The sequence below is a fragment of the Phyllobates terribilis genome, unplaced genomic scaffold, assembly GCF_046119375.1.
Source record: "Phyllobates terribilis strain yellow unplaced genomic scaffold, ASM4611937v1 Scaffold_9__5_contigs__length_417890890, whole genome shotgun sequence".
Lineage (NCBI taxonomy): Eukaryota > Metazoa > Chordata > Amphibia > Anura > Dendrobatidae > Phyllobates > Phyllobates terribilis.
The window spans coordinates 170,273,830-170,292,793 of NW_027362769.1; the positions used below are offsets into that span (position 1 = coordinate 170,273,830).

Sequence of the window (18,964 nt, forward strand, 5' to 3'; positions counted from 1 at the left end):
AATTGTTTTGTCTGCTGCCGATCTCCCAGTTGTCTGAATGCTGAGCTGTGTATAACCCGTCCACACCACTGATTGGCAGCTTTCTGTGTATAACCCCTCCCCTACATCACTGATTGGCAGCTTTCTGTGTATAACCCCTCCCCTACATCACTGATTGGCAGCTTTCCGTGTACACAGGGCATGGTCATAAAGCTACCAGTCAGTGCTGGGGGCAGGGTTGGACTACCTGGCAGCAGGCCAAGTAGTCCTTTAGTGATAAAATCACTGGTTTATCAGCAGATTATCAAAACTACAGCAAGCAGCTCAGTAAGTGATATATCACTGGAATCAGGGTCTCTGTCACCTAATTCGAGAGCAGCTTGATGTAGAGACAGATTCCCTTCAACCCTGCTGAATCATATTCTGCTGTACTGCATTGTGGGAAATGTAGTGTTTATACCAGGCTCTGTTCTTTCCCAGAAGGAAATGCAGCAGGAGGCATTATAAATGCTCAAATATGGCCACCTAAAAAAACGTAAACCATGGAGGCCTAAAGATGACGTATACGCAGAATTATGGTCAGCTAGGAAAATGTAATGACAATGCGCTTAAAGTCGCCACAAGATGCAATGTGAATAGAGTCATATGGAGATTGTCTGTCAGTACAGCTTGGGTTGATTTCAATAGCAAGCAGCAGAATTATGATTGCAGCTCTGGTCTATAATAGACACTTACAAAAAATGCAAATAGAGTGATGTATTCATAAAGTTACTCAGTATCTAGATGTATGCTGGTGCAATCAGTGCAAAGGCGCCCCAGAGATAAGGGGCAGGGGGGCACACATCCATCTCCGAAGCAAGTGGAATTGTGCATTGTGATGAGCTATCGGACTGCAAAGGGTCCATATATTGTTCTTGCACAGGGGCCCCTACGGTCTGTCCGCCCCTCCTAGAAGCCATCAGTAAAATCACATTACATTACATTACATTCATGGTTACACCAGGAGCTTGTTCTCAATGTCAGTCTGCTTGTGCACAGCATCATTCTTGATTATTGTATCCGTTCATTAGGAATTGGTTTGATCACTCGCACCAATAATTGATTATTTTTACCCGTTCAATCCTGGATAGGCTGAAGAACAAGCAGCAGGTGAAACCTGGTGGGAAATATCACATGACGGAGGAGGAGGGAGGCGCTTTTTCACTTCATATCGCGGGCTCCGAAAAACGAGATTCCGGCTTCTATACCTGTAAAGCAATAAATGAATATGGAACAAAGCAATGCGAGGCCAAGGTAGAAGTAAGAGGTAAGACGGGTCACAGCCCGGGCGCTAATCGGAGTATCTTCTGCTGTTCCTATGTGTTATATCAGATGCACAATATATCCGCTGCGTAAAATATCACGTAATCGTTCTAGTTCCTGGGGCTGTACACACCGCGCGACTGTCCCATGTTTCACTATATAGGGACCACTAAGGGCTGGGGCAAGTATACGTCTGCATATAAAGGGCGCTTCTGTGGATTACAGTGGATTAAGGCGCAACGTAAAATATATTCTGATTTGTTCTGCTATGTAGAAGCTTGTCCGAGGGTTGTAGAGCTTAGAGGGTAACAAAGCTAATAAATTATTATTTCTGATGGATTACTTTTATTTTTTTTATTGTATCATTATTTTATTTATTTTTTTTGTATCAATTCTTTATGAATGTTGCATAAAAGCAACAGAAACATAGATACTAACAGTTATATGCAATCACATAAAAGAATATCAACATTCATCTTAAATATGGGGTAGAACTAACTTGGGAAAATATAGGAATAAAGTATATTTTTATGGGGGGTTTTTTTTTCATCAATTTTATTTTTTCCCATAGTGATAAGGGATAAAGAGAGAGAGAACCCCAGAGCGAAGGGAAGATGGAGATGGGCACAGTTGTCAGGATTATATGTATCGCGAGTAGCAATAGGGGGTGAATAAAATACTATTTGGCTCGTAATGTGTGAAAAATGGACAATCCTTTTAAACTTGCCTGCACATTACTTTATAGGACATTGTTTAGAGAATTTGTTATTTTTGCATCTGATTTTAATGGAAGGGGTTGTCCTGGTTTATCAGTAAAGTCTCCATCACTCTATGTGACTGCAGACTTGTGAACCCTCGCAGTGCACGCTGTGAGGATTCTCTGTGCGCAGCCTCGCTGAATTTGCCGGTATTGAGTGAGTCTGCGCACGTCTAGTCGGAATGTGGCGGGGGAGTATGCATATCGCATGCTTGCGGACACATGATCGCTCGGTCTCGCCGCCGGTACTGAAGAATATTCGCAGCGTGTGCTGCACGCGATGTGAGGATTCACAAGTCTGCAGACTTTCGTGACAGAGCTAGACAACCCCTTCAGATCTGCAGGATCATTCTCATAACTCATCGTGTGATCTAATTGCAGTGAAACTAATAAAAGTTACATGACAGAAAAAAAAAAACACAGATAAATCTTTCTTCGCTTGCAATACCAAAAATATTAAAGTAAATTTTCCATTGCAAGAAATGAACAGTGCATGATCTGGTAAATGTCCAAACTTCCGGGGGGGCACAAAAAAGCAAACACATCTCAGGCTACCGCCATACGGTGCATCACATTAGGCGATTCCTACATGTTTTATTGTAACGATTTGATCACGACCTCCGGACAATTACAAAGGCATTCCGGGTGTTTTGTTTTTCTCTTTACATCAAGTAGAATTGCTTTTTTTTCTTTTGCAAAACAATTATTGTTGATTATTAGGTTTTTTTTTTATATTTTATTTTTTTGGAAAAATTAATAAAAGCTTTTAGTTTGCGGCTACAGATCTGATTCACCAGTACATGGGTCTGGGGAAATTGTATACTTTACCCTATTTTTCTCCCGTGAATCTGTACTGACCTTCCTGATCTGATTCATACTTATTCCCAAGGATAAGTATGGCGTCTGGGCTGCTGGGGCTCCTGGGTTGTGGACAAAGTGACAGTCACCTCCCGTCACTCTCTCCTCTGCATAGGAATAGACTGCATGTTGCCTCAAGCTATGCATTTCCCTGGTTTCTGCATGGCGCCACCACTAAAAGCTGAAGGCTGCATGCATATCTTCGGTGGGACTACCGGTAATGCAGAAACCTCAGAACGAGGGGCATGTAGTGTCTGCATAAAATGGAGTCATGATTACAATTGAGATATTTAGTGACTCTATGATTGCCCGGAATGGTTCTTGTATGGGGCGTCTACAGCCGCTTGCTGAATTATTGCAATTTAAAGCATCCACTGCATATACATGGTCATTTCTCTTTCTTCTTCTGCTGGTTATGGTAGTTCAGGTTGATTAATCACTTGTTTTTAGGTTTGGGTGACCCACTATTAGGGTGTATGGGCTATGTATCCAGGAAAGGGCAAGAAAGATACTATTTTTGCTGTACAGTAGACTGCCTCTCCATGCTGCACAGATTTGTTTTTGGTGCTTCTTATTCGGGTTATATGACATGTAGGCAGACTGCACAATATATTTGTTAGGTGGTGAGGCATAGCAGGGGTCAGGGTATGAGAGGGGAAAGCAGGTGGGAGGTAAACCCGGATTTAGCTGGAATCATGTGACCACACCCCAGCGGAATATATATTGCCTATTGCATAGGCTGGAGCGGTGCAGCAAGTACCGATGAGCTTTGAAGGGGGGGTATTCCTATCTTTGTAAGTGACTGCAACACTTTTTGATCTCTGGGGATCAGAACTCTGAGACCACCACCGATAGTAAGAAATAGGGGGCTCCTTTAGCACTGCAATCCCTTCATGATGTTACCCTGCACAGTGGTCCACTCGGCCACATAGGGAACTGCAGCCAACTCTATGCACTTGAATGGGGCTGTGCTGCAATTTCCCTGAGACAGTGGGTGGGAGCGCTGCTATGTAGGGAAAACTGTGGAGGCGATGCTGCTGTACACCAGCTCTGTGACCCCTTAATTCTCAGGATGGATTGGGATCCCGCAGGCCGAACTGCCGGAGATCATAAAGCATAATGATATACCATCACAAATAAGGATGTCCATTAAAATAAAGATCCTGGGCAGTATTGAACATGCCTGGTGCAGTTCCAGTGAAGTTCCAGTGAAAGGAGATTTAAAAAAATCCAAAAAGAGTTTTTGAAAAGTCCCTTAAACTAACAGGTTAGACTCGCCCTCCAGAAAGCCCAGGTCCTAAAATAAAAAGAATACACAATAGGACAGTTGCGTGTTTAAAGTTCGGTGAGACTGGCACCCATGGGTGCCAAGAGACACCGGATAATAACAACTCCTCCTAGACATTTATAAATTCGAATGAAACTATTTTGGTATAAAACACATTTTTATTAATTCATAGATAAAATTAAATTACAATTACACAAACATGCATATAGAGGATGACATGACAGCTGAACAAGTGGGTGTCAGCCAAGACCTGCCACAACCCCACAAATTAATATTTGTAAGAGGCAAAGTGCAGGCAAAAAAAAGTCTCATAAATCAAAATTTATGCCTATGATACAAGAAGTTCTAGTTAAAGCGCCCCTTGAGAAAGTGGTAATACATGTCGCGAAACGCGCGTCGGGGTTCCTCTTTCGGCCATTCCTGTCAGCTGTTACCTGCCTATACCCCCTTGGTAAGATGAACCCTTTCTTTTCTATGCCTAGCTCTGTAATCGCTTAATTTCTTATAGCATAACTAGTAGTTCTATTTTAGGCATAAATTTTGATTTATGGGACTTTTCTTGCCTGCACTGCACTTATAAATACAAATATTACTTCGTGGGATTGTGACAGCTCTTGGCTGACACCCACTTGTTCAGCTGCCACATCATCCTCTTTATGCATGTTTTTGTAATTGTAATTGAATTTTATCTATGAATTAATAAAAATGTTTTTTTTTATACCAATATAACTCTGTTTCCTCCGAATTTATAAATGCCTAAAATAAAAAGAAGCTGACCATAACAAAGCCCCTGAGGCCAGTTACAGAGGCATAGCTCCAATCGCCAGGGGCTCAATGCAAAACTTATACCAGGATGACAGTGATAATTTGAGCGCCCTTTATCGGGAAACGACCCTCCAAGCGTCCAGGTGGGACCATAGCCTCAACTATGGGAATAAATATGTTCATAATTATAGGTGTGAAACCCAATAATTCACAATATTGTACAAATTCTGGGTATTTTTCACAATTTTTTTAATGGTTGCTGTAATTTACCTTCTTAATATCACAATGTAAGATCCTGAACGACATCTCAATCACAATGTATCGGTCGTGTGAACTAATCCGTGCTGAGCATATGATATATTGTTGCCTATTTCTACACAAATCTATTATTTCTTATAGTCAACAAACACATCCAGTCTGATGTTCACCTACCTGCTGAGAAATGTGCATGTCCTGCTCTTTGCTTCGCTCCATGTTATTGTTGTATGCCTAACACTGTAATTGTGCATTGCATTTAATCTGTTTTTTTTTTATTCCTGTTCTTCTAATATTTGCCTGTTGTATTTAAAGCACAAACGATGTGTCAACTTTTTACATCCTGGGTAAGGCAGAAAAAAAGTTTTACAAAGCAAAAAAAAAGTTAGGGGTGGGGGCGCTATTGTATTGGTGTCTATAGTAAGTAAATTGTTTTTTAGCAGTGGTCAAAAGTGGTACTGCAGGCTAGGACTCCCTAAACCCATTTGTTCGTAAAGGCATGTTGAGAGTTGTAGTTACGTAGCTGCTGGAAAGGTTGGGGACTACTGCTTTAGAGTTACTAAGTATTCATTAATTGTTTATATCCAGAGCATGCAAATTCTAGGAAAGCAATAAACTTCCATACATATATCTCTGGCTGGATTTAGTCATAGCTAGAAACCAGAGATGGCCACATTCTAAAGTTCATGCAATTCAATGTTTATGTAGCTGATTGTTCTTCTTCATGCATCAAACTTGAGGAGAGCTTGTGCTTTTAAACAGTTGCTAATTTGTAAAAGCAGGAATGCAGTATAAAGCATGGCGGACAGCGCAGCTGCCCGAGCCCCTAAGGTGCAGACAATGAAGCCTAGCTGGAATCACTGATTAGCTGTACCCTAAAGTAGCCCTTTAAAAGTTGACACATCTAGTGCCCTGTACTTGCTTTGCTGACCCCGCAGCATTGCCCGCTGTACCCCTTGTGCTGTGAATGGCTGGCTTGCCCGCACGCTGACTGCAGTTTCTGTCTGTATACAGGGCGAGTCAGATAATCTCCTGTCACTAACAAACTAACACAGGAGCCAAGCTGCAACCCCCCCGGAAAAACGGATTGTGCCGAGAGGAGAGGGGTCCTGGTCCAGCTGCACCAGGGGGAGGCATAGGAGCAGGACAGACCTCTTCTTACAGATATGACGGAGCAGAAAAAAGACTCGTCGGAGGAAGGTCTCCTTGTGTCACTGACACTCACCCTGGGAGGCCACTGAATAACAGACTGCACTAAATGGCAATCCCAAATCTCCAGCCTCTAACGATATATCTCTGTCCGTAAAACCTCATTGCGAAGATAATGACGCCCTTTCCGAAAGTTTCCTTTCCAGTTGTGATGCTGAGTTTCCAAACTACAACTCCCATCATCCATTATTACGCAGAGCAAAGGGATTATAGCAGATATCAATGAAAACCCCTCGCTGATGTCACATAAAGACATGGGGAGCATGTATATAAAAAAAAAAATGTTCATGTGCCCCAAAATGACTAGTTTGCTTTTATTTTGTAACCCTCACCTATCCTCCCCTTTAAAACATTGTCATTTTTAAAGTTGAAATTCTGTCTTAATTTCCTAAAATATTAATTTCTTTCAATTTCAAGCTTTATTTTTCTGATACAGAGCTCCAAATCCCCTGCTTAGACATAGCGATAAATTATACAATTCTAAGTATCTGCAGTCACCACTAGGGGGAGCTTAAGAACTGCTTTATTCTTATGTACATGCAGCATAAAGTGAGCTCCCTCTAGTGGTGGCTGCAGGTATGTAGAAGTTTAGCATTTAGCCATATCTATGCAGGGGAGCTCTGCATCAAAAAAACTAAAGCTCTGACCACTATAATAATATTTTATTAAATCAATCCTAACAAAAAGTTAGCCCAATATTCAAAGTCTGCTACAGGCAATATCCCCTCCTTATTTATGGTAGTGTTTATGGATTTTTGGTCATGGCACCTTAAGAAGAGGAGGTTTAGGAAGCAAACTGTTGCCGCAGGTCTTGCTGGGTTTTGTAATTGTAGTGAATTGGACATCATGTTCTCCATAGGCGGAGGTTATTTACCCTTACAAAAATGGCAGCTTTACAGATGATCACTGTTAATGTGTTAATGGAGTGTTTTTAAAGACAGGTAGTTCAGCGCTGGTGTAGATGGGATCTAAATTGGTGTAAGGTGAATAAATGGCATAGGATTGGTAGCTTTTGCACTGCCATCTATGTTACCCCCTAAGCACATGACTAATTAGTGAAATATTTTATCAAGGTTGTCGTGTGTGTAACCTTCTCTGCCTTTCAACATAGTCCGCTACATTTTTGAAACTTTCAAAAAAAAAAAAATTTAAAAAGGCTCCTCAGGGGTGGGGCTTATTGCTACAGGCCTCCTGATTGGCTCTGGGGTCTTATTTAGTGGATGTGTTTAGATTTACTGGTTCAACTTTGATATTAGAGATGCCCGAATCAAAAGAAAGATAGTTCTGGTGACGAAAGTGAAAAAAATCATCAAATTGTATTCATTATTAAAGTAGACTATTAACAGTTTAAAGTCCAAGTAGTTGCACACCCCTGAGGAATGTCAGGTTTCTCTACAGGACATTCAAGAATCTGGTGTACAATCGGTAGAGCTTTCTTACTATGTTTGCACTCTTTTTTTTTTAACCCATATAACTGTTCAGTTCAGGTAAATGTCATCTCTACCTAATCGGCCTTTTTGCATTTTGCATATATCAACGACAGCTGTCAATCACCTTGAGGAAGCGAAATGCTATATAAAATCAATCAGTATAGCGCCATCTAGAGTCCAAACTGTCACAGCAGTCACATACTGCTTGCAGGGCACTTCCATATTTTTTTTTAATAAATACCCTATATAACCCAGGAACATATAATGACTATTATCAATTAAAAGAGGTGCATAGCTTTAAGAATTAAATCTTCGGGAGGGTAGCCATCAAAATATTATGTATCTTATATCCTATTCTCATATTATTAACCAACTGGCTACTTGAACCTCAGGAGTTTTGCACAGACAGCATCTATGAATTGCACTAGTCATAGTGAGCAGAAAGGAGGAATCGACAAAGGAAGATTCTGTCTCTTGTTCCCAGTGGTGGAGGGAGCTGAGATATAAGGAGCTGTTTGTTGAAGGCATCTGTACGTCGCACTAGTCATAGTGAGCGCCATTAAAAAGTAGCTTTAACATCGTTCAGGTGAGACATGCAAGGACCTGTCCATTGGGGCTCAGACATTTCAGGCGGTGGCTTATCCAGTTCCATCTAATCTGACATTGCCAAATGGACTATTAACAAAGCTAAGATATCTAGAAGCAGAGATATTTCTATGTGCTGGATACAGGTAGCATCACTACAGCTGTACATGCCATACTGTGCCCCTAGCCATCAATCTGAATACAGGGTGACACACAACAAAGCCTATAAGACAGGGGCATCAATCACCATCTGCGAGACACAATGTAACGTCATGTAACACTCGGGGAAACCACTGCATCACCCACCGTACCCTGGACCTCACCGCCCCTAACCCACCCAGTCCAAATAGTTCATTTTGTTAACATTCTTTTATTTATTTTTTTATTTGTAGTCCCAATAAAATGTTGTTTTTTGGAACTTGTGTTTTCTGTCATTACTAACACCCAGAATACAGCGCAGAATCTCCAAACGAGGCTGCTCGAATCTCTCCGGCAGTTTGTGATGTCTCTTTGTGTCCGTTGTTACACAATCATTATGATGTCCAGTTGTGGATTCTGATCACTTCTGTTCTGTGTTCTATGATTAACGTGGCATTGTTAAAAGGGGGAATCCGACAGGAAGGAAGCAGGATGTCCTCTCCTGGACCCGTCCCCTAACATCTCTAAATATATAAAACTTACCTTAAACCCACATGTTCTGGGCAAAAAAAAATACTCTTTAGAAAGTTATAAATTAGTCTATTTTATAGATAAATAGACTTTAATAATTTTATAATAAAAAAGTTTTGCAACTTTTCACCTCTGCTTGCTGTCAGTGAATGGGACCATTGCTGTTAACATCCAGTCTAATATGGTCCCAATTCCTCTCCTTTTTAACTTGACATCCACTATTTCAGAGTGAAGAGTTTATTCTGCTAGCACTATAGGTGCAGGAACTGCCTTTCTTCCACTTACCAGCATACATTGCCAAAGACCTGTCTACCGTAATCTGAAAGCAAAAAAACAGGAGAAGTGAGACAAGGACCTGCCCTCATTTCCCTTAGAAAGACAGGGACCTGCCCCTACTTCCTGTAAAGAGACAATGACCCGCCCTCACTTCCCTTAGAAAGACAAGGACATGCCCCCACTTCCTGTAGAGAGACAAGGACCCGTCCGCACTTTCTGTACAGAGACAAGGACCCGCCCCCACTTTCTATACAGAGACAAGGACCCGCCCTCACTTCCTGTACAGAGACAAGGACCCACCCCCACTTCCTGTACAGAGACAAGGACCTGCCCCCACTTCCTGTACAGAGACAAGGACCCGCCCCTACTTCCTGTCGTAAGACAAGGACCCGCCCCCACTTCCTGTAGAGAGACAAGGACCCGCCCCCACTTCCTGTACAGAGACAAGGACCGCCCCTACTTCCTGTCGTAAGACAAGTACCCGCCCCCACTTCCTGTAGAGAGACAAGGACCCGCCCCACTTCCTGTAGAGAGACAAGGACCCGCTCCCACTTCCTGTAGAGAGACAAGGACCCGCTCCCATTTCCTATAGAGAGACAAGGACCCGCCCCCACTTCCTGTACAGAGACAAGGACCCGTCCCCACTTTCTATACAGAGACAAGGACCTGCCCCCACTTCCTGTACAGAGACAAGGACCCGCCCCCACTTTCTGTACAGAGACAAGGACCCGCCCCCACTTTCTATACAGAGACAAGGACCCGCCCCCACTTTCTATACAGAGACAAGGACCCGCCCTCACTTCCTGTACAGAGACAAGGACCCGCCCACCACTTACTGTACAGAGACAAGGACCTGCCCTCACTTCCTGTACAGAGACAAGGACCCGCCCCCACTTCCTGTACAGAGACAAGGACCCGCCTACCACTTACTGTACAGAGACAAGGACCTGCCCTCACTTCCTGTAGAGACAAGGACCCGCCCACCACTTACTGTACAGAGACAAGGACCTGCCCTCACTTCCTGTACAGAGACAAGGACCCGCCCCCACTTCCTGTACAGAGACAAGGACCCGCCTACCACTTACTGTACAGAGACAAGGACCTGCCCTCACTTCCTGTACAGAGACAAGGACCCGCCCCCACTTCCTGTACAGAGACAAGGACCCGCCCCTACTTCCTGTCGTAAGACAAGGACCCGCCCCCACTTCCTGTAGAGAGACAAGGACCCGCCCCACTTCCTGTAGAGAGACAAGGACCCGCTCCCACTTCCTGTAGAGAGACAAGGACCCGCTCCCATTTCCTATAGAGAGACAAGGACCCGCCCCCACTTCCTGTACAGAGACAAGGACCCGCCCCCACTTTCTATACAGAGACAAGGACCCGCCCCCACTTCCTGTACAGAGACAAGGACCCACCCCCACTTCCTGTACAGAGACAAGGACCTGCCCCCACTTCCTGTAGAGAGACAAGGACCCGCCCCCACTTTCTATACAGAGACAAGGACCCGCCCTCACTTTCTATACAGAGACAAGGACCCGCCCTCACTTTCTATACAGAGACAAGGACCCGCCCTCACTTTCTATACAGAGACAAGGACCCGCCCCCACTTTCTATACAGAGACAAGGACCCGCCCTCACTTTCTATACAGAGACAATGACCCGCCCCCACTTTCTATACAGAGACAAGGACCTGCCCCCACTTCCTGTAGAGAGAAAAGGACCTGCCCCCACTTCCTTTACAGAGACAAGGACCCGCCCCCACTTTCTGTACATAGACAAGGACCCGCCCCCACTTTCTATACAGAGACAAGGACCCGCCCTCACTTCCTGTACAGAGACAAGGACCCGCCCCCACTTTCTATACAGAGATAAGGACCCGCCCTCACTTCCTGTACAGAGACAAGGACCCGCCCACCACTTCCTGTACAGAGACAAGGACCCGCCCACCACTTACTGTACAGAGACAAGGACCTGCCTTCACTTCCTGTACAGAGACAAGGACCCGCCCCCACTTCCTGTACAGAGACAAGGACCCGCCTACCACTTACTGTACAGAGACAAGGACCTGCCCCCACTTCCTGTACAGAGACAAGGACCCGCCCCCACTTCCTGTACAGAGACAAGGACCTGCCCCCACTTCCTGTACAGAGACAATGACCTGCCCCCACTTCCTGTAATCTCTCTCTGCTTCTAGAAATGTAACAGCATGAAGGAGAAAGCAAGTTTTACAGAAGGGGGACACCTAGTGGCTGCCACTTTGGTGAGATTTTTGGACTGAAAACTTTGGTTTACGTAAATAAAGTACTTTGACATTTTGTCAGTCTTTGTCAGGCTGTCAGATGAGCTGAAGTTTATTCAAAGAACAGTGACCATTCAATACTTTTCACAGCTGAGGAATTGTTACAGTTTCATCCAGTTTCTAAATAGACTGAGTACAGACTGATACATTTTCCCTGCACAGATACATTGTAACAGCTGGCCACACGAGAGATTTCTGCTGCTGATGTGTTTAGGTCACAGAGGATTGTCTAGGTTCTCTACCTGTGATACGTGTCATCTTCCTGTGATAATGTTTTGAATTGAAAAGATAACAAAATAGATGGTCATAGTATGGGGGGAGCTAGAGGGTCCAGGGCTAAAACACCAGTCTAAATAGGATGGAATTTTAAGAAACAGCTGTAGTTTTTACATCTGTCTTCCACACCTGGATGTAAAACAGAATATGACTATTCTCTGACAGCAAGCAAAGATCTCAAAATTGTAAAAAAAGAATGAAGTACAAAGTTTATTATGAAATTATAGAACTTTTCATTCTGAAATGATTAATCTTCATTCACATAAAGCAAAACCCCCACCTCCCCCCAGCCACTATAATGCCATTAAGAGTGGACTCCAAACCTGTGGCTGTCCATCTATTGCAAAACTACAACTCCCAACATGCCCTGACGGCCTCAGTTTTGCAATAGCTGGAGAGCCAGCAGTTGATTAGTTGCAATGTCTGGATCCCTACATTACTTATGTCTTGCATTTCTGGATACTTTTGTAAGATTTCCTAAGAAGGGAATGAGGGAGGAGGGTTGTGCACCGCATGTGGGGACAGAATGTTACATGGGGCCGCGGTGGAGACTGCTCCTCTGTGCAGGGCTTGGGTATCATTGCTGCTTCATTCACTGTTCCTCATATTAATGATGTGACAGTGACGCCGGCCCCGGCTCATTTACACCAGGGGCCTGGAGTCAGTGTCTGCGTTTAGTCATCCCGTCTAATCTTACCCAAGGTGACATATGAGAAAGTAAACCACAGGCCATGACTCTCTTCCCTGGAGCAGCCATGTTCCTTCCATATGTATCCATTTGTATCATGCTGATTATAAATTGTGTCCATGTACTGTCACTGTTCTTTAGCGCTGATCCTCAGAAACCAATTGAATATATGTAAAAAGCATAAAGTCACTGTCCATATATTAACCTGCAGTATTCTGTTCTGAATATTCTCATAATACATTGTTTTAGTAGTTTTTATGATACAGAGCTCCAAATCCCCTGCAAAACTGTAAATGATGTCATGTAGGTCGTCTACAGCCACCACTAGAGGGAGCTCAAAGCAAATATAAGCTGCGACGCTGCCTCTAGTGGTGACTGCAGGCAGACAAAACTGTGTTATTTATGGATATGCAGGAGATTTGGAGCAATGTAGCAGGAAAAATGGAGATTCCATATATTTAATAAATGTATTGAGACCTGAAGATCAGCATTATTAAAATGTACATCATTCGTATTAGACTTTTATGGCAAGTCAGTAGGATTATAATCATATGATCTTTCTCCACATAATGATCTGTAGGGACGGAAGTCTGCTATCTGATTTATTGCAATTTGAATTTTGTGCAATCTTCGGATTGATTAACGGCTTTAAAGGAATTGCATAAGCGTCGGATTTTATGCAATTTGTTGCAAATCTTTTTTTCACTTTAGAGAAAGTGATAGTCGTCATTTCTGAATGACGGAAAGCGGCTGCGGAGCCCTACCTGGTAACACTTCCTATTGATATGTGATAAAAGTCGAATCTTAATGACCAATTTATGGTACAATTATCATGGAAATGAAAAAGCTAATAATATTCAGACAATTATTTATGGAGCCATTATGTCATATCTTATAACAGGATGTCCGACGTTACATCTTCTGTTTGGTTGTCTGAACTACCATGTATAGGACTAATTATAAAGCAGTAATTAAATGGTTTGTCGGCACCTCTCTTCTTCCATGAGACACTGCGCTACGTGGGCAGGTTGCCAAAGCGACCGTCCGATGCCCATCTGGTCTTGTCTAATTAGTACGATGTCCCAATAATCAGGCGAGACTCTCTGAGCATCTATTCTGCTGGTGTCATAGTGGGTTGACGAAAGAGGCGCCATAAAGAGTCAATATTGACTTTTAGGATTGCTGCTTCCCATAGGTGGCACTAGAGTTTTAGTCCTGAGACAATTTGCATATTTAATTTTTTTTCACGGATAATAATAATCTTTATATAGCGCTAACATATTCTGCAGCGCTTTAAATACATTATTGTCGCTGTCCCCATTGGGGCTCACAATCTAGATTCCCTATCAGGATGTCTTTGGAGTGTGGGAGGAAACCCACACAAACACGGGGAGAACATACAAACTCCTTGCAGATGTTGTCCTTGGTGGGATTTGAACCCAAGACCCCAGCGCTGCAAGGCTGCAGTGCTAACCACTGAGCCACCATGCAGTGCTAACCACTGAGCCACCATGCCACCGTAACCATTATAATCTATGGTTCTATTCACATGTTCGAGTTTTTCCAGTATCACAGATAAAAAGGGCCAAAGCAAGTGTATGGTTCAGTGAAAAACACGTACAGCACACGGATGGTGTCTGCGTGCAATCTGTGTGCTGCCGTATTTAACACTAATAAAGTTATAGGAGGAGATTTGTCATTTATTTCCTTATCCGTCCATTGCAGTGCACACGATGTGAGGACTCACAAGTCTGCAGTCACATAGAGTAACTGCAGACTTGTAGTTTTAGACCAGATAATCCTTTATTAAATCTTAATTTTTTCTGACCTTCACCTTAATACAAATCCCAGACCAGGTCTCCCTAAACACAGATCCAAGTTTAAACCCTCTGAATAATAGGACCCCTCTTCCTTAATACAGATCCCAGAACAGGTTCCCCAAAACAAAGACACTAGTGTTGAGCGAGTATGTTCTATTAACCCTTTCGCCGAGTACGCTCGGGCCGAGCTCCAAGTATTTATAGCTGCTCGGTGATATTGTTGAATCGCTCCCGTGTGCATGATTTGCAACTGTTTGACAGCTTTATTACATGAGAGGAATGTCTATTTCTTACACATTCCTCACATGTAATAAAGCTGTCAAACAGTTGCAAATCATGCACAGGGGAGCGATTCAACCATATCACCGAGCAGCTGTAAATACTCGGAGCTCGGCCCGAGCATACTCGGCGAAAGGGTTAATAGAACATACTCCCTCAACCCTAAAAGACACCAAACCAAACGAAGCTCTGCGACTTTTTTACACCAGTCCAGGTCAAATCCACCAACTTTTTGAAAAATGGATGGAACACAGACCGGAAAGGGCACTGCCAGGCGCTGCTGACAAATTCATCATTAGAAACAAAATGTAATCCAGTTGGTGACTGATGCCGGCAGCTGAAAGATGCACCAAATCTGAGAAGTCGCGGTGCCACAAATGGGTTTTACCTTCTCTCCCTGGAGAAATCCCTTAATTCTGGGAAAGTTGGCAAATAAAATGTAACTGTGGATGTGAACAGAGAAGGAAACGTCACATCACCTTTAATATTTTTTTTTTAGATGAGATGTGAAATAATGGCCAAGAAATGATTGTATAATCCACAGTGCAGTAAGGAGGAGGTTTCCAGCTTTCCTGATAATTGATGTAAATTACAGTTTACACTTTCTTCATTGTCTGTATTTCTTGCTTTGTGTAAAGAGCATTGTCATCTTAAGAAAATCTGAGCTGAGTCGTCTTCTTCTAGCAAGCTGTAAAAAGTTCTGTTCAGCTACTAGTTATATCTGATTCTGGGAAAGCTGGGTAACAAACTCTGCGGCTGCTATTACTTACCGTACTGCACACCTGAGGATATATATATTTATATACATATAGTGCATATAACATGACAGATGTCCCTGTCAGGAGCCTGGGAAAGCTGTGTGAAGCTCCAGCTGGAATTACGGTCTTTTGGACTGTCACTCAGCTTTATATGACCCCTGAATGGCATGTCTGCCTTGTAATGTAACAGAAAATGAACAGTAGCCTTTGGAGCAGCCAGACTTGGGGTTGAGTGACATCCCATGTGGCTGTAATCAGCTGGCTTTCTGTTATAATGGTATTTTGGGAACCCGGGAAAGCTGGGTGACATCCCCTGTGGAATCAAACATTACAGGAGCTTTACTGAAACGATGAAAAAATAGACAACACCAGGTAATAAGTAAAAAAAAAACAAAGTATTCTATATCTCTTTAATCCCTCACCAATACGGTAGTCCCTACTGGTCTCACTGTAGCGATCCCATGCCGTACATCATTCAGGTGACCACTGCTGGCGTTTAGGAGCTCAGTAAGTGACACATCACTGGAATCAGGCTCTAATCCTAGATCATTCTGCTCTCGGATGGAGTATCAAAAACCTGGTGCCAGATTCCCTTTAACCCATTCCCTGCTTTTTAGCCACTTTTTCTTGAATCCCAAAAAAACTCCTTTAAAGGGGAATGTCTAAAAATTATAAATGGGTAAAATTGTAAAGAGCTTGTAAAAAGAAGCAATTTTGTAATTTACTTCTTATTAAAAAATATTCTTTTTTTTTTCTCAAGAATGGAGGGATTTTTAATTGTTTAGTTTACTGCTCATTGCCTAGATTATCAACCACCTCTGCACTCCATCAGCAGTGGACGGTCTCATAGACAAGGAGAGCAGCTCTCGCAAGCTCTCTACAATGGAGCTTGTATTCACTGCTCTTAAGCTGGAAGGATACATGGATCCAGTCTGCTCCGTGCATCTGTGCTCCTCCGATGCTGCTGTAGCAAAGCTGCCTCTGCTTGCAACATGGTACAAAGTTTGGACCAGCAGTGCGACCATGCCACCAGTCTGAACTGTCAATCTTCAGGAGCCTCCTGGGATGCTGCAGCGCACTCTTAAAGATAGATCTTGAGACAACCCCTTTAAGGCGCTATTGGTCGCCACTCTGATCTCAATGGGATATGTAACAGCCACCATGTTGTTTGTCACTCAGCTTTCCCTGGATCAGATAAAAGGCTGAGGAGGAGACGACTCGCGGATTTCTGATGCTCTTCACTAATGACTGTGCCTTGAGTATTTTGGGGATGAGAATTTGTGACGTTCTTGCAGTTGTATCACTGAACTCCTGAACGTGCCTCTCTGCTCCTCACCCTCTCATTGTGCATCTCCCTCTCTGGCGGTCTCTTCCCGTGTAACACGTTATCTTCCCTCTCTTTGTGTTGTCTTCTCCTTGTTGGTCATTGTGTTCTGCCACTTTGTGGTGTCTCGCTGTTGCATCCTTGTGTGTGTGCAATCAAAGCCTCGTCCGGCAGCGGCACGCTGGAGGTGGTGACCCCCTTGCAGGATGTGAGTGTGTGCGCTGGGGAGGCAGCTGTGTTTGAGTGTGTGGTGTCGGGACCCCAGGACCTGGACGTGGACTGGATGTTTCGTGGGAAACTGCTGCAGCCGGCTCTGCTGGATTGTAAGATGCGATTCAACGGCAAACAGTGTCTGCTGCTCCTCAACTCAGTCCATGAAGATGACAGCGGGGTCTACACCTGCAAGCTGAGCACGGCACGAGGTAACCCCGACAATGTATTACCACTTGTGCTTAACCCTACACTTTCAAGCATCTCTCAGCACAATCCTATAGTTTACATATGGTTATAACCAGAGGCGTAATTACAATAGATGCAGAGGTTACATCCTGTATTATACTCCAGAGCTGCACTCACTATTCTGCTGGTGCAGTCACTGTGTACATACATTACATTACTGATCCTGAGTTACATCCTGTATTATACTCCAGAGCTGCACTCACTATTCTGCTGGTGCAGTCACTGTGTACATACATTACATTACTGATCCTGAGTTACATCCTGTATTATACTCCAGAGCTGCACTCACTATTCTGCTGGTGCAGTCACTGTGTACATACATTACATTACTGATCCTGAGATACATCCTGTATTATACCCCAGAGCAGCACTCACTATTCTGCTGGTGCAGTCACTGTGTACATACATTACATTACTGATCCTGAGTTACATCCTGTATTACACTCCAGAGCTGCACTCACTATTCTGCTGGTGCAGTCACTATGTACATACATTACATTACTGATCCTGAGGTACCTCCTGTATTATATTCCAGAGCTGCACTCACTATTCTGCTGGTGCAGTCACTGTGTACATACTGCACATTACTGATCCTGTACTGATCCTGAGTTACATCCTGTATTATACTCCAGAGCTGCACTCACTATTCTGCTGGTGCAGTCACTGTGTACATACATTACATTACTGATCCTGAGTTACATCCTGTATTATACCCCAGAGCTGCACTCACTATTCTGCTGGTGCCGTCACTGTGTACATACATTACATTACTGATCCTGTACTGATCCTGAGTTACATCCTGTATTATACCCCAGAGCTGCACTCACTATTCTGCTGGTGCAGTCACTGTGTATATACATTACACTACTGATCCTGAGTTACATCCTGTATTATACTCCAGAGCTGCACTCACTATTCTGCTGGTGCAGTCACTGTGTACATACATTACTTTACTGATCCTGTACTGATCCTGAGTTACATCCTGTATTATACTCCAGAGCTGCACTCACTATTCTGCTGGTGCAGTCACTGTGTACATACATTACTGATCTTGAGTAACCTCCTGTATTATGCTCCAGAGCTGCACTCACTATTCTGCTGGTTCGGTCACTGTGTACATACATTACATTACTGATCCTGAGTTACATCCAGTATTATACTCCAGAGCTGCACTCACTATTCTGCTGGTGCAGTCACTGTGTACATATATTACATTACTGATCCTGTACTGATACTGAGTTACATTCTGTATTATACTCCAGAGCTGCACTTACTATTCTGCTGGTGGAGTCACTGTGTACATACATTACATTACTGATCCTGAGTTACATCCTGTATTATACCCCAGAGCTGCACTCACTATTCTGCTGGTGCAGTCACTGTGTACATACATTACATTACTGATCCCGAGTTACATCCTGTATTATACCCCAGAGCTGCACTCACTATTCTGCTGGTGCCGTCACTGTGTACATACATTACATTACTGATCCTGTACTGATCCTGAGTTACATCCTGTATTATACTCCAGAGCTGCACTCACTATTCGGCTGGTGCAGTCACTGTGTACATACATTACATTACTGATCCTGTACTGATCCTGAGTTACATCCTGTATTATACTCCAGAGCTGCACTCACTATTCGGCTGGTGTAGTCACTGTGTACATACAATACATTACTGATTCT

The 18,964-nt window shown here is 43.4% G+C and overlaps 1 protein-coding gene across 4 annotated transcripts in view; it reads left to right on the top strand.

Moving 5' to 3' along the window:
- The window catches only part of SPEG (striated muscle enriched protein kinase), a 347,211-nt gene that overhangs the window by 184,780 nt on the left and 143,467 nt on the right, over positions 1–18,964 (top strand). For 3 of the 4 annotated variants that reach the window (XM_073647347.1, XM_073647348.1, XM_073647349.1), the window contains 2 exons: positions 1,110–1,285; positions 16,979–17,239. In XM_073647347.1, the coding sequence (XP_073503448.1) occupies positions 1,110–1,285; positions 16,979–17,239 (437 nt within the window). Of the gene's footprint in view, positions 1–1,109; positions 1,286–6,218; positions 8,847–16,978; positions 17,240–18,964 lie in introns of those variants that run through there. The other variant, XM_073647350.1, reaches the window with a different exon arrangement.